Here is a 16,692-nt window from a genome sequence, read left to right on the forward strand (position 1 = left end):
ATTGAAATTAGAACTTCATTCCTCTTTTTTTGTTTTGTTTGCTTATTTCTGGAGTGTGCAGTGTGTGTTGCCACTGATATTTTAAGTTCATAGTGAAAAATAATTTCAATGTGTCCTAGGCTTGGTCCCCTTCCAAACCAACCCCCAGGACAATAGTTTTCATTATAACCTTCTGTCTTTGCCATTCTGGATGGAATTCTGTGCACAGAAGTTATATACATATATGGGTATATCTATGTAACAAATTGCAGCACAGGAGCCCCCTGGGCTCCCTCAGGCTCTGGTATGACATATTTGAGCCATATAAATTCAGCTTCTCCTCTGGCATCTGTTAGCCGACTCACTTGCAACTCCACCTCAGCAGTGGTCTCTTAGTCCTCTCAAAGCAGGGAAAGAGTGCTGTGTGCTGAGAGACCATGGCAAAGAATCCTCCAGAGAACTGTGAGGACTGTCACATTCTAAATGTAAGTTGATTCATATTTTTATTCCCTTTTGAGCAGAAGCATGGCTTCACAGATTTATCATATTGCAATATGAACATTAAAAAGTGAAATCAAGTGACTTTGAATTATGGCTTGCAATTTTAAGGGCTATTGTGTATTGTTTTATTCTCTCTGTTCTTTGCTTAGGCAGAAGCTTCTAAATCCAAGAAGATATGTAAATCACTTAAGATTTGTGGACTGGTGTTTGGTATCCTCGCCCTAACTCTAATTGTCCTGTTTTGGGGGAGCAAGCACTTCTGGCCTGAGACACCCAAAAAAGTGAGTAAATGCACATTATTATCCAGTGTTTCTGTTTTGAGTTTGATTGAATTTAATTAGTGATTGACATATATATTACTCTGAAAATGAAAGTCATTAAGTTCTTTTTGTGTATATTTTTTGGTGGTATGAAAAACTCAGTCAAGGTTTGCTCTCTCTTTTTTGCCTAATTATTTTGGTAAAGGAAAAATATGTTTTCTGCATTTTGGTTAGCAATGATAAGATGTAGAATTACCCATTCTTTTATTATGTTTTATAAGGAGTTAAGATTCCTCACAGAAGCAAAATTTTTACTGTAAGAAAAAATACTTTCCATCTTTCTTTCAATTATCTGGGCAGAAACTGATGGAAAAGTAATTATACTACCACATAAGAAGAAACCATGAGAAATGGGAGCAAAGGATTTTCAGGGATTATGTTTCTGACTTAATGAATCTGCTGTGAGGACAGGCAGCAAACTCCTTTTCAGAAGGAGCAATTCTCATACCTAAATTCATGTTTATTTGTGACTCAAAAAAGAAAACCAAAAAATCTAGAGCTTTTCAGCTTCTCACGAGCCACAGTCGTTGGTGTCCCACTGAAATAGTAATGCTACAAAGTAGAAAAGTGACACCAAGTCATTAATCACAGATATCACGCTTCTGATACTATGGTTATTTGGTGAAGCTTGGCTGCATTGTAGTTGATATTAGTGTACCTTAGTGTTATTGTTACTCCCGGGCTCACACACAGTGGCTAAGTTTAGATGTGACCCAAAGAAAATCATAGTCCCTTCATGCCAACAATTTCCATTTGAAAGAGAATTAATAAATGTACAAGCTATGAACGGTGAAGATGGTTTTCTGGCTTTGCTACATTTTTCTCTCTGCATGTGGGATGTTGTTATTGCTACCATTATTATTAATTTGTTGTCATGGGATGCTCATTTCTATTTGATAACAGACGTAGGAAGGGAAAGGCAAAAATCCAGTAGGGAGGATAAAATACAAGAAGATAATTGGTATGAACCATTAGGAGTCAAAGGAGTGATAGGAGCAGAGAGGAAAGAATATGGATCAATGAGGAAGGAGAGGCAGGGGGTGAGGAAGTGTAGAAAATAGAAAATCAAGTGGACAAGTGTCCAAAAGAAAACAGAGAAGTAAGGCATAGCCACCTTTGGATTCTTCACCTCTGCTACCATACCCACTTTCATTTAGTACTAGAGGCTACCTTATCAAGTTTAAGTCAGAGGGAGAATGAATAGCAAACTTTGTTTACTTGCTTTTTTATTTATACCTTGTTCCAGAAAGGATTTCACGCATCATCCATTGCCTATAGTTAGCCCTTTCTCTTATCTCTCCCACTGCTCTCTGCTTCTGAACTGCTTACTGTTCACATGTCTTTCTAGAGAAGCCACCTATATTCAGACTAGCAAGGTGGGCAAAGTAATTGAGATCAGGAAAGAAACAGCAAATGACTAAGAGTGCCAAGATGCATACCAATCCAATTCTGCTATTACTTAGCTAATTCCCAAGGTAACATGCTGTCCCACAAATTGAATCTTGGATCCTCTTGACAATTACAGATGGGTTAGAGGAGAATAAACCCTTTCATCCTCCATGGCCATAATGTTCTTAGCTGGGTGTAGTAGGTAGCTAGCCCTTCTGACCACCCATACATGTTTGCCTGAACAAGGGGCCAGATGGTTTTTCTAGTTTTATTTTAGCCATTGGAATTGCAAATTCTATTTTGAAAAAGTTTATGTGTTTTTCTAAACTTACAATGCTATTTGTCTCGGTGCAACTATAAATGACTAGGTGGGGACCTTGCTTTTATCTAGTAAGGTGCCAAGCTCACTAACAGAGCCCATGGTCACCTCTGCTTCTGTGTTATATTGTCTTTGATTCTCACTCCAGTTCACTTTTTAATACATTATAAGGAGCAATCCTGTGATTCCTCAAACCAAATGTAAAAATGAGTCACTGCATGCACAGAAGAGGTGAGGTATGCTACCAAATAAAGTTTATCAAGAACCAAATCTCTCAAGAAGTAATCGGTCTTAGGATGTGATTTTTAGCAAAGGGATTCTCAGAAATGAACAAAATCATTACAAAGTAATCTGGTAAAAGACGATAAATAGGTGTCTCCTGGGGCAAGTTTTTCCACCATAAACAAAGGTTGTTTGTTCTCTGTTCCAATGGGGAGTTACAATTTACTGCCTTTGATATTTAAGTCCCGGCCTTCCCCACAAGACCAGGCTGGGTCCATTGCAAACTGAGGAACCAGCTGGAGATGTGGATGCTCCACTAAGCCCACTACCTTTAGTTCCCAGACAAAAAGCCCCAGGGAACATCTGTTGTTTCCAATGGCTAGGGCTGCCAATAAGCCTGCCTCAGAGCTGACTTATGATTGCTGGGAAGTGAAGAGTAGTCAGATTGGTCTTGGAAGAAGATTTGCAGAGGAAAAGGATCCAGGCATCTTGCACAAATTAAAGAGGCTCCCCTAAAGAGTATGGCCTGGCAAGAAACAGCAGTTAGCAGATTAAAACCCAGGCTCTTCTGGACTTTCCTTTACAAGCCTGTGGGACCTGTGGGGACTCTTGGGGCCCTTGGTGGAGAGAACCGGTGATACTGCTGTGCTTATGGATGACAGTGATGTGTTTGGCATCCCGGGACTTTCTCCAAGTTCTTAGCATTTGCTCCTCTAGTCTCCGCCACACATCCTTTTTATTTTGCTTTTGACATCTGTTTATAATTAAGTGTTTATTTAACATTCCACATCTGGTGTTGACATTTCCATGCCAGTAATTTCCCCCCTCCTCCTTCTATTACCTCCCACCTTGGTGGGGATAAAATATCCAGATTCTTTTTTTTTTTTTTTTTTTTTTTTTGCGGTACGCAGGCCCCTCACTGTTGTGGCCTCCCGCATTGCGGAGCACAGTCTCCGGACGTGCAGGCTCAGCGGCCATGGCTCACTAGCCCAGCCGCTCTGCGGCATGTGGGATCTTCCCCGACCGGGTCACGAACCCATGTCCCCTGCATCGGCAGGCGGACTCTCAACCACTGCGCCACCAGGGAAGCCCTAAAATATCCAGATTCTTGATCTAAAACGGGGGGGGGAGAGAGAGAGAGAGAGAGAGAGAGATGAAAATAAAATGAAACAAGGAAGACTAACTTTCGGAGAGCTGTTGCACTCCCTTACAGGCTACAGATCCCCAACCCACAGCCACATACAGAAGCCACTTGAGCTGAATGAAAGCTGGTCCATCGAGTTCTGTATTCAGCTTTCTCAACCAAGCAGAGGACCTATTCACTCCCAGAGATTTTGAGAGAGCATCACAAGACTTCACTTTCAGGCAGTGACTGCCCAGACATCTTTGAAGCAGATTCCCAAGAGAAACATTCTTGCTTAAAGCTCCCTGTATTACACATTAAACCTGAAACAATCAGAAATCAACTCCCCAGCTAATCCATCCAACATAGAGAAAACAATTCAGAAAAATTCCAGCCTTTAAACCAATAATTGATAGATGTAACACAGACCTTGTAGCCTATCCCTTCCAATCCTTTGTAGAATGAGGCAGAAGAATAATAAACTAAATTAATGAAATGCTGCCCTTCCTGCCATATATAGGAACCGCCTGGTGACTTTAGGGCTATTTTGAAAGGCTAAGTCCTAAAGCCCACACAGCAATCCACAGTTTCCTGGGGATGTCTCCTCAACTTCTGCATACTACCAGGATGAGATGAGAAGGGGTAGGATATGTGGGCATCCATCTGGCCTCCCCCTCACCTCAACTGCAGATGACCATTAAAAGAGTTTTATTCAAGACTGCAGGCCCAACAGCACTCTAGGCTGAAAATCTTTTGCTCAGAAAAAGCACTTTCCTGCTAAGTCTGGATCGGGCTTTCCTGTGCCTATTTCTTTAAGTTGGCCAGAGACCAACTTTCTTCACTTATCTTCACTTATCTTTTCACTTATCTTCACTTATCTTTCTTCACAAAGATACAACTTTCTTCCCCGAGTTCCCTGGGCTTTCCTACACAGCAGTTTGATAGGTAAAATGTGGGTCTGGAGAAGCATTTCATCCCCTCAAGGGAAGAGACGGAGATGGAGCTGAAACCTCTTTAGCAGGGGGACTGAGCTTCACCAGATGGTGCCACGTCAGCATTTTTAAAAAGACTTCATTTTCCTCTCAAACCATTTCAAGAGCAAAGTCCACCCTTGTCCAGCCACTGTCACGGGTTAGCTCTTGGTCTCGGCTGCCAAGGGGCAGCATCGATTATGTAGAGTAGGACTCCGGCTACTAGGGGCACATTCGTATTCAGTCTCTTCATTCTCCTAAGGCATTTGCTGGGCAACTTACTTGGTACCAGCCAGAAAATACCTAGGTCTTCAAAGGGAGCTGTCCTTCAGTGGCTGAGAGTGGGATTGGGGCTACTGTAGGGAAAGCGGCCCAGGAAATCAACAGGTAGTAGCAGTCCAACGGTTCAACCTGACAGGTGTTAGCCAAATCTGAACAGAATTGATTTGGTCAAACTACTATATATAAAATAAATAAACAACAAGGACCTACCGTATAGCACAGGGAACTATATTCAATATCTTATAATAACTTATAAGGGAAAATAATCTGAAAAAGAATATATATATTATTATATATTTTATATATATGGATAACTGAATCACTTTGCCGTACACCAGAAACTAATACAACATTGTAAATCAACTACATTTCAATGTTTTAAAAAATTGATTTTGTCAACTATTCAACATTGCATTTGGCAATGGGTGAGAGATAAAGATGGGAACTGAGCCTCCAGAGACACTTGGTGACTTGTCCAAAGTCACACAGCTTGTAAGTGGCAGAGTTGAGGCTAAGACTAGAACCTGGTCTAGAGACTCTTTTCACTATTCTTCAGCTGCATTTAAGAATAAGGAGTGGTGAGGGTAGTGGGTAGGGAGAAACTTCCAAGCCAGCTTGAGGATCTAGATCAGGGCTCCCCAACCCCCAGCAGGTACTGGTCTGTGGCACCGGGTGGCACAGCAGGAGTTGAATTACCGCCTGGACCATCCTCCCCCCACCCCCGGTCTGTGGAAAAATTGTCTTCCACGAAACCGGTCCCTGGTGCCAAAAAGTTGGGGACCGCTGTTCGACATGAAAGAAATGGGTTTTTTTTCTTTTTGAAAAAGAGGAATGTCTGTGCTGCCTATGCCAGTTTTTTTTCAGGACTGAGAACTGGTGACTGAAGATGCAGGAGTCCAACTTTGCATAAGAAACAATGTGTCTGCTCTGTGTTGGTTAAAGAAATACCCAGAGGCCCTTTAATTCCCACAGGCTAGGTTGGTATAATATAATACAATGCATTCCCTTCCTTTCCTTCCAGCCTAACACCTGCTAGCCAGCTCTTCTGAGCATGTATTTCACCTTTGGAGAGTGTACCTCATAAACAGACAGTAAGAAATGAAGGTGGAGAGAAGAACATCTAGATTAATCATAGGCTTCAAAAAACAAACCTAAGCCAAATGTCCTCAAATCCCTTTCAGGACAAGCTAAAGCTACCTGCCCCGAAACAGATCCATCACACTGAGGTCTCAGGCAGCTTTACTTTTTATAAAAATCTTTCTTTTTTGATCTCAGAGATGGTCACAAATTGAGGCCAGAAAACACAGCAAACTGTGAAAGGAGGATGTTAGGGCTCATTTGCTGCCTGAGTGGAGAATTTAACTGGACTGAGGAAAGAATTCCTGAGCAGGGAAGAGAAATGAGTTTGTGTTCTCTCCACGTTTTGTCAGTGTGGTCTTCTTACATCCCTAACTCCTTGGGGTTCACCACGTATCTATCTCGTTTTACTTCTGAGTCATATTCCACCCATTGGTTTACCTGTCCAACGCCAGTGTTCTGGACCTTCATAGTTGAGACCAGCCTTATGTGTGGATGGAGTGGGAACCCATTTGAGCGCTGCTGCAAAGATGCCCTTGCCCTTAATATATCTCTTATTCCTGGTGCCATTGTGCTTAAAAACCACCATTAGTAATTCATTCCTTTGAGTTAAGTATTGCACTCATTTTTTTTTAACAGACAAACACCCATCACTAATACCTTAGTGTGTTTTTTTTAACAGACAAACACCCATCACTAATACCTTAGTGTGAGATCAGTTGTCAGATTGATTTCTTCTTTGATATGAGGTACCTGAAGCACCATGAGATTCCTAGATGTCTAGATAGGAGACAGAGGAATAGAGGGAGATGGAAAGAGGAGGAAGGGCTACGAAGGTACAAAGAGGTCAGGATATAAAAAGAACAGAAAAGGGAAGCTAGAAGCACCAAAGATTAACTTGCCCTAATGTGCCGGTTTGGTGGAAGTGTACTTCTCATCATACTCTGTCCTTCCTGGAATAAAGCTGAGCTGGAGGCAGTCTGAGATGAACTACTGGGAGCCCACTCACACTTCTCACAGACCGGTCATCCTTCTCTGCTTTAGTTTGCACCTGGAGGGGACAAAACCATTTATTCCCTCATCTCCAGAAAGACCCTCAGCCCCTGAGCCAATGAGCTTAGTAGACAGAAAGGTACTTCTGAAGCCAAAGGCATGAGTTCAGTCTTCATATGGGCCAGTGAAGCTTGCATAGCCATTACCCAGGCAATGTGCTCCACAGGGACCCGGATGAGACAGTATGTCTGGATTTGCTCAAACCCATCCCTAAGCAGTCCAAAGTGGGCCACCAGCATCATCTTCCTAGACAAAGGACAGTCTGTTCCAAAAGGGCACCTTTGATAGTGAATTCCATCTGAGTGAATATATAGCTCCCTACCCCCCCACCCAGATTTTACATAAAAATGAAGTCATTCTGAGCCCACTACCATTACAAACAGAAAGGCAACATGCTAGTGAATGAATACAATCAGAATGGACCCCTCCTCCCCTACCAAAAAAAAAAAAACCTCTTTGAAAGAATGCTGAAAATAATCAAGATCTGCTGAGCTTGGCAGTTTCCAATAGTTTTCATCTAGCAAGGTGTCCAAGTGAAGTGCATTGCCAACAGTGCAGGAAAACTCATTCCACAGAAGTACACTGAAATCCTAAATGTCACCAGTATGGTTCCATAGTCTTCTACCAATGATTGAAAATACAGCCTGTATTTTCCCTTTTGCCCAGGTAGGCAGTGTTCCAACTTCCCCTAGTCTCCAACCTCATTTTTCCGTGCAATAATCCATCAGTTGTGCTACTGATGAAACAAACACCCCACCCCACCCCCAATGACTAGTGGTGTCGACATTTGTCTCAACAATGGATAGTATTTCTAAAGAAATTCCCCCATGTTGGGAGATCTGACAAGGCTGGATCTGAAGTAGATGCCTCTCTCCTCTACTTAGGTCAGGCCCACTGAGAGCTCAATTTGTTGCCATAGGTAGAAGTTTCTCAAGCTGGCTGCAGAGCTGGAACTGAGGACAAATTTATAACTAGAAGCAAATAGCAAGTCTAAAGGAATTTTCTACCTGTCACAAAGCAGGCCAGACTAGCTGTGTTAACTCTGCAGTTGCTGGAAAGTTCTAAATACTGTTTTCCTTCCCCTTTTAAAATATGGTCTCTTAAAAGACCTTGCCAATGCTCAAAACCTCTCTTTAGGAAGATGAGAATTTGCCATTGATGGGGAAAATGTGTTCAATATATACTTCAGCTCTAACCATGTCCAAGGCACTGTAGGGCAGCAAAAAGGTAAATGACATTGTCTCTTGTTTTCCTATTCAGCGACTACATCAACTTTTCACACTTGAAGTAATATTGCTTCTACAAACCCTTCCAATTTGTTTTTCTACTTGAGGTGGGGAAAATTTGACCAGGTTATACTAACATTCAGTCACAGATACCGGCAGACATTAAAAAACAACCCAACCCAGCACAAGCAATACAAGACTACCACTGGGAACAGTATTATTAGAAAGCAACAATGGCCCTGTAGATGACTTGCTTTTTCAGGTTTTTACTTTACCAAATGTTTTTCATAAGGAAAAATGAGAATGAAAAAACTCGATAGCCAAAGGCCTCCTAACAACAGGGATAAGATAGACTTCCACACGGCACCATCAAGTCTGGCCTGGTTTGTGACAGGTAACAAATTCCTTTAGGTTACTTATTTGCTTCTAGCTATAAACATGTCCTCAGTTATAAGTAATGGGCTTATTAATAGACTGGGATACTCTATGGGACTGGTCCTTTTGGCCCTTAGCAAAATTGTCTCTTTTAGAGGGTAGGAGAGAGTCTGGGGTTTTGTTTCAACCACTCAAGAGCAACCTGATATGCAGCTTTGCCAAGGCGATCTTCTTGGGAGACTCCATATTACATAGTGCATATTACAATTCACAGCTGTTGAATTCTATATGCAGGAGAATCTGGAGAACTTGAAGTCAGCTGAATCGGGTTTGGAAAAGAAAAATCAGGAATCAACTGAATGAATTTGGTTAGCCCATAACAGAAAAGGTTAGGGGAAGGCAGTAAATGTTTCCTGGCGCTTAAAGGACAAAAGGAAGCCATTGAGGTCAGAGTAAGACGATTATCTAATGTTCACCAAGGAGAATGGTCTTCAGAGTTTTCAGAGTCTAAAAAGTACAGATCCGAGACTGTTGAGACAATATTAAATGCCTGGATGGATAAGATAAAGAGTAATGCCTAAGCATTCTAAATCTGTTCAAATCTCTTTCTCAGTCCTAGTGAATTTCACAGTGAGTAAGTGGGTGACTACTGCGTACTTAGAAAGGGAAGTGGTAGCTTAAAGAAGCAGTATAGGTTTTTGGTGATTCCTCTGCTTACCACAAGTGGAAAACACCTTATAGGCTGCTTGCAAAATATCATTTGCTATTTATTCAAGGCTGCCAAGAAAACTGTTGGAATTGTTAGTAATTAGTTCAGCAACTTGGCTTGAATACAAAATACTGGCTCTGAAGGGATCCCCATATCAGCTCCAGTGCCAAGAAACACCTCACTTTAATCTCGAGTCTCAGAGAATTCCCAACGGCAAGCTGCTGAGATGGCACCTCTCTGCAAAGGCTCTGGAAAAAGAAGGTGCCCCAGATATTACCCAATTAAAGTGTCTTATGAAGGGACATACTGAGTATCTTAGAGCTTGTTTTCCTCTGTTCTCCCAGACATATGACATGGAGCACACTTTCTACAGCAACGGAGAGAAGAAGAAGATTTACATGGAAATTGATCCCGTGACCAGAACTGAAATATTCAGAAGTGGAAATGGCACTGATGAAACATTGGAAGTGCATGACTTTAAAAATGTAAGTTGGATCTTTTCCCCCTAAAGCTTCCCACTTAAAATATTAGAACATTTGAGTCAAGTTAAAAATAGCCTGTAGCCTCCATTTAATTTATAAGACAAAGCTTTCCCTTTGAAATCAAATTTTGCCAGCCTGGGGCCCTGACAAACCATGAAACTCATTAATTGTGGCTATTTCAGGAAGTTTTGTTATTTTTTGTCTGTTTTATAGGGATACACTGGCATTTACTTTGTAGGTCTTCAAAAATGCTTCATCAAAACTCAGATTAAAGTGATTCCTGAATTTTCTGAACCAGAGGAAGAAATAGATGAGGTATGTAAGAAAAATAATAGTAATAGTAAAAGCCATAATTTATGGGGGCTAACTCTGTGTCAGACATTGGACTAAATGCTTTACCCTCATTTGATTCTCACAACAACCCTATAGACAGGTACTATTATCATCCCCATTTTCAGATGCAGACCAAAAAGTGACTTGTCCAAGGTTACACAGCTAGTGCAGAGCAGACTGGGATCTTGAACTCAGGCCTTTCAACAAACCTAAAGTTCATGCTTTTAAGTCCAACGCTGTACTTTTATACCCAGGTAACCATTATGTACATTTGCTTCCAAACCAAAGATTTCTGATAAAAGGGGTGAGCCGGAGGAACAAAACCAATCCTGCCAAAGATAAAGTCCTGAAAAAAAGTCCCAAGGCCACCTGGATCCTTGCCACTTTTGTCACACTGTGACATTCACCTATTCTAAAGATTTTAATTCAACACTACTATATATAAAATAGATGACCAACAAGGACCTACTGTATAGCACAGGGAACTCTACTCAATATCTTGTAATAACCTATAGGGAAAAAGAATCTGAAAAAGAAAAAATATATATACATATATATATTTATATATAAAATATAACTGAATCACTTTGCTGTATACCTGAAACGAACACAACATTGTAAATCAACTATACTTCAATAAAAAATTAAAAATTAAATTAAAAAAGATTTCAGTTCATTCACCTTACCATTTTATGCTGGGCTGCTAATAGAATAATCCACCTTTAACATATCACTAGGAAAGACAAAAGTAAGGAAGGTGAGAACTACAGTATAATACAAATTCTCTGAAAGCACACTCCCAGGCCATGGTGAGGTAACCTAGGGCAGCGGTCCGCAACATTTTTGGCACCAGGGACCGGTTTCATGGAAGACAATTTTTCCACGGACTGGGGACAGGGCATGGTTCAGGGGGTAATGCGAGCGATGGGGAGCCATGGGGAGCAGCAGATGAAGCTTCACTCGCTTGCCCGCTGCTCACCTCCTGCTGTGCAGCCAGGTTCCTAACAGGCCCAGGGGTTGGGGACCCCTGACCTAGGGCACCAATGCAATTGCTGAATGGCCGCTATAGGCCTGGTGGGAGATGGAGGATTATTGCCTAAAATACAGCCATCGGTAAGGCCTAGGAGACTTAATTTTTCCCTGAATATCCTGACTGTAATTATGGTATGCTGCTATCTATGACAGCCTACCTCCACTGTAGCCAGAAGAAACAAATATTGGGTTGGGTTGATTTGTTTTAGTGTTTAACTGGCAAATCTAAACTGAGATTATGCCAATGGCACAGTGGCCACTCTATATACTGTAAATACCTCTTTCATTTTCTTCTGTCTCCCCCAGGTTCTTTTTCACTTTTCTCCTGCCCAACTCTCTCCATGTTAATTTTCATCTACCCATTTATCTTTTTCTTTTACTTTTCTTATTTTGGGGGGTGAGGTGGTGTGGGGATCACTTTTTTCTTTCCATTACCCAAGTCTCAGGGTTGTCACTGGCTCCCACAGACATGATATTAGTCTCCTCATGTCCAGAGAAGTTACAGACCCTGGTTCCTAGAATTTCTAAGAAAAAGAAGATTTCCCCCAAAGACGATGCTCTGCTCCCAAGGTCTATGGCAAGTGAAAAGTTTTGGAGATTTTTTTTTAATAAGCCTAATTTGGATGCATCTGAGGAAGAGAACAACTTCCAGGATATTAGGGGCAAAAGTAAGATGAAAGGAGAATCAAGAAGATAAAAAGCTATTATACCCAATATCATATGCTGCTTTTTACAGAAAATAATGTAAGCGTTTGAGTAGGGCGAGCCAGCAATACTTCCCAAACTGATACAACAAGATTTATTTTTCTGAAAAAGTTAAAGGCTGGGACTTCCGTGGTAGTCCAGTGGTTAAGACTCCGTGCTTCCACTGCAGGGAGACTAAGATCCCACATGCGGCATGGCAAAAAAAAAAAAAAAAAAAAAAACGTTAAACACAAAGGCCCATAATGTCTCATTTTGGCCCAATTTATTCTTCAGTTAATATTGTCAGGTTGTCTAAATACCACAAGTATTCATCTCATGATAGTGAAATTGCTTTATCTTCAAGAAAATCCTACTTTTTTTTATTCAGGCTACAGATTTTTTTTATGAGACAAATTTGTGGTCCTGAATGACAAAAACCCTCTTATTCTGCACTTCCCTCACCACTGTATCCATACTTTGTACATGTTAAAGATGCAGAGCAGGTATATAAATAGCCCTGATTTTGCTAACAAAGCTAGTCAACGTACAAACCTCATTTTATACAGTCCCTTTCAATGCATCCCAAGTCTTTACAGACTCAAGGGCAAAGGAGCTAAGATGAGACTTTTAAGTGACTAGGAGAAAAATTATACAAAGCCATATTTCAAAGAATAAAAACACTGAAATCATAAAGCTAGAAAGAAACAAAAGAGAAAAGGAAAAACCTTATTAAGAGTAGGGGAAAAAAATGTCAAAGCCCAGGAGACAAATGATTAAGAACTAGGTACACAAGACAACTACTTCCAACACTAGAAACAGAAGAGAAGGGGGCATTCCTGACAATATAAGAGAGGCTGCCTAAACAAAAAACATCCTGTGAGACAAATTCTAAGCGTCTAGAATGAAAGGAGTAAAATAGTAGTAAGGCCAGTGAAGTCACAAGTTAGACCTGACTTTGAAACAAAGTATCTTTGGTACTACAACTATACCATTAACACACAGTCTTGTAAAACCAAAATATTAGGTTCTGTTGCTACTTAAGTGATTTCACCAATTTGGATTATAGGAGTGTTTTTCAGCTTGAGATCAAATTCAGCTTGCAATCCTAGTCATAAACCTAAAACAAGGCGGGCACTCACAACATCCATTTAAAAGAAAGAAAACAAATGTAAATCACTCAGGGTTCCAGAAGCCCCAATTAAAACATACATGGCCCAGTGGGAGACCCAGAAAATGACGGAAAGCCTTCCTGACTTTAAGGGAAATGGTAGCCGAGAAGGCTCCTGTTTCAGTGAGCAGCCCTACTGTTAGATGGGAGAGGGAGGGACCAGTTGTTAACTCTCCCAAGGGCACCTACTTCACTGGGAGCTCTGGGACTGGAATTATTATTCAGACTCGAAATATGGTATTTTCCAGGGTCCCATAATGTCTCACTCATTTTATTAATTTCTCTGCCTATCCCCACCCTGAACTACTTTCTTCTCTCAGAATGAAGAAATTACCACAACTTTCTTTGAACAGTCAGTGATTTGGGTCCCAGCAGAAAAGCCTATTGAAAACCGAGACTTTCTCAAAAATTCCAAAATTCTGGAGATTTGTGATAACGTGACCATGTATTGGATCAATCCCACTCTAATAGCAGGTATGGCCTCCTTCTCCTCCTCCTCCTCTGTTTTCCAAAGTCAGTAACATTTCCAGCATTCAGAGACTACACTTCTAGGAAAACAAATGATCAGCTTATATCTTCTTACATGAAACTGTATATGCTGACTGCCAGTGAGGAGGGAATTTTTCACAGCCAAGTTATAAATCAGATAAATTAATGCTGACAGGCTTTTAAATATCCCAGCAAAGGTAACGCCACCTTAATGTGAGTAGTGATAGTGAAAAGCTAATCTGTCTCTCTCTGCACATCTATATTCATTGCAGTCGGGCTACCAGACTATGGCTCAAACCACTGTGTACCCAACCCAAGAACAGAGGAGAGAAGAGCCAAAACAATGCTCTGTTGTCTCAAGAAGGATTTTCTATGTCAAATGGTGGCATCCTCCCCGGATGATAGGACAGTCACTGCAATACAAATTTCTTTGTGGCTATTTTAGGAACCAGTATAAAAGTAATTGCGTGCGAAAGGTCCAGAGTAAAAGACTCCAGCTCTCAACTTCCAGTCAGCCCATAGAGAGGGCAAAGTCCCTGGACATCTTATTCTGCCCACCTAGTATAGAATTTGGCCTCCCTCATTCTGGACAGCATAGATTACTACATTTCCCAAGAGAGAATGCTCTAACCAATGCGGGCATCTATTGGTACTCTTTGGCCTTTAAAAAAGGCAACTAGGGACTTCACTGGTGGTGCAGTGGTTAAGAATCCGCCTGACAATGCAGGGGACACGGGTTCGATCCCTGGTCCGGGAAGATCCCACATGCCACAGAGCAACTAAGCCCGCGAGCCACAGCTACTGAGCCCTAGTGCTGCAACTACTGAAGCTCATGCGCCTAGAGCCCGTGCTCCTCAACAAGAGAAGCCACCGCAATGAGAAGCCCACGCACTGCAAGGAAGAGTAGCCCCCGCTCCCCACAACTAGAGAAAGCCCACTCGCAGCAACAAAGACACAACCAGCAAAAATAAAGCAACTAAGTGCAATTACTACAACTTCTGCTTCAACATTCTTCTCCTAAAGGACGTTAGTGGAAATCATGATGAAATCTGAATAAAGTCTGTAGTTTAGTTAATTGTATTGTACCAATGCTAATTTCTTAGTTTTGATCATTGTACTGTGGTTATGTAAGATGCTAACATTAGGGGAAATTGGGTGAAAGGTATACAGAAAGTCTGTACTATCTTTGCAACTCTTCTGTAAATCTAAGATAATTTCTAAATACCAAGTTTAAAATTTTTTAAGACAGGAAAGAGAAGGGATGAGGAAGGAGGACAGAGGGCACTGAATCAAACCAGGCAACCAAAAAAATATTTACTGAGCACCTGCCGTGGGTAAAATCATTGTAGGAGACACCAAAGTCCCCTGCCCTCAGTTTTTAATTTAATATGCTAATAAGGCAAAGCAGTAAGTGATGCCAAATGAGCAAAGAAGTCTATGTACATGGGAATGGTCAAATTTCTTTTGGAAGATCTCCGTAAGATATCAGCTGCAGGAGCTTGGAAAAGTGGTTCATTCATGCCTAAATGATGGCAGTGAGAAGACACAATGAAAATCTCTATCCCCAAATGCTAGTTCCCCAAGCAAAGCAGTTGTGTCACAACTTTGTGTTTATTACCTTAGTTTCAGAGTTACAAGACTTTGAGGAGGATGGTGAAGACCTTCACTTTCCTACCAATGAAAAAAAAGGCATTGAACAAAATGAGCAGTGGGTGGTCCCTCAAGTGAAGGTGAAGACCCGTCACACCAGACAAGCAGCAAGTGAGGAAGAACTCCCAATCAATGACTATGTGAGTTCTGTTCACGTTTTTCTTGTTAGGGGAAAAACAAAGAGCCTTCACAAAACTCACTACCCCTCAGATCAAAGTCACTGAAAGGATAATGGTCATTGTTTTAAGAAAAAAATATTTAAGAAGCTTGGAATCCCTAGAAGACTCATTCAGAATCAATCTTGTCAATCTCCTGTAATATACAATAATGGAAAGGAATATGAAAAAGAATATATGTATAACTGAATCACTTTGCTGTATAGCAAAAATTAACACAACATTGTAAATCAACTATACCTCAATAAAGTTGTTCTAAAATTTTGTTAATTAAAAAAAATAAAATCAATCTTGATCTAATCCATTGATATATCTCCAAGACCAGGCTCAGGAACTTAATTGCTCACCAGTCCCCAACTCCTATAGTCTTATACTCCTCCCCTGCTTGGCAGACCTCTTCCTAGTGAACCTGCCCCCTCCAACACTGGCTTCTTCTTCTTTCAGACTGAAAATGGAATAGAATTCGACCCCATGCTGGATGAGAGAGGTTATTGTTGTATTTACTGCCGTCGAGGCAACCGCTACTGCCGCCGCGTCTGTGAACCTTTACTAGGTTACTACCCGTATCCATACTGCTACCAAGGAGGGCGGGTTATCTGTCGTGTCATCATGCCTTGCAACTGGTGGGTGGCCCGCATGCTGGGGAGGGTTTAATAGCAAGTCTGAGCTCAAGTGCTTAAACTTCTGGCAGCCAACATATAATAAATGCATGCTATTCAATGAATTTCTGCCTATGAGGCTTTTGGCTCCTGGTAGCCAGCACTCCGGAATTACTTGTAGGTAATTCTTCTCTTCATGTTCTAATAAACTTCTACATCATCATTAATGGCCTGATTGCTGCTGAACACACTGGGTGAGTATTTGTTAAGAATATTCCCTACAACTGAAATGGAGCAGATCCGTCTCACATGGAAGACAACAATAAAAACTTGCATTTCATCAGGTTTGGGGAGTAGGAAAGGGCAAAGCATAAGGATTCTCAAATACTGTATTTTACTAGGCTGTATTGAGAAAGTGGAAATAGGGGCTGATGACAAAATGACCCCATAACTGATGCATAAAAAAAATGTGTCCTTTTGTGCATACCCCAGTGTCTAATTATGTGAGAGACATATTGTGGACTTGCTTAAGC

General features: G+C 41.2%; 1 protein-coding gene across 1 annotated transcript; it reads left to right on the top strand.

Moving 5' to 3' along the window:
* Positions 1-343: 343 nt before the first annotated feature.
* Positions 344-16,214, top strand: TNMD (tenomodulin; the record flags this gene model as incomplete). The annotated part of the gene is made up of 7 exons (XM_082681866.1): positions 344-464; positions 630-761; positions 9,891-10,031; positions 10,242-10,343; positions 13,566-13,719; positions 15,358-15,524; positions 16,005-16,214. Exons 1-7 carry the CDS (start codon positions 417-419, stop codon positions 16,212-16,214), a joined length of 954 nt encoding a protein of 317 aa, XP_082537992.1. The 5' UTR covers positions 344-416.
* Between the last annotated feature and the right edge of the window lie 478 nt (positions 16,215-16,692).

The sequence above is a fragment of the Grampus griseus genome (assembly GCF_964374135.1).
Source record: "Grampus griseus genome assembly, chromosome: X".
NCBI classification, from domain to species: domain Eukaryota; kingdom Metazoa; phylum Chordata; class Mammalia; order Artiodactyla; family Delphinidae; genus Grampus; species Grampus griseus.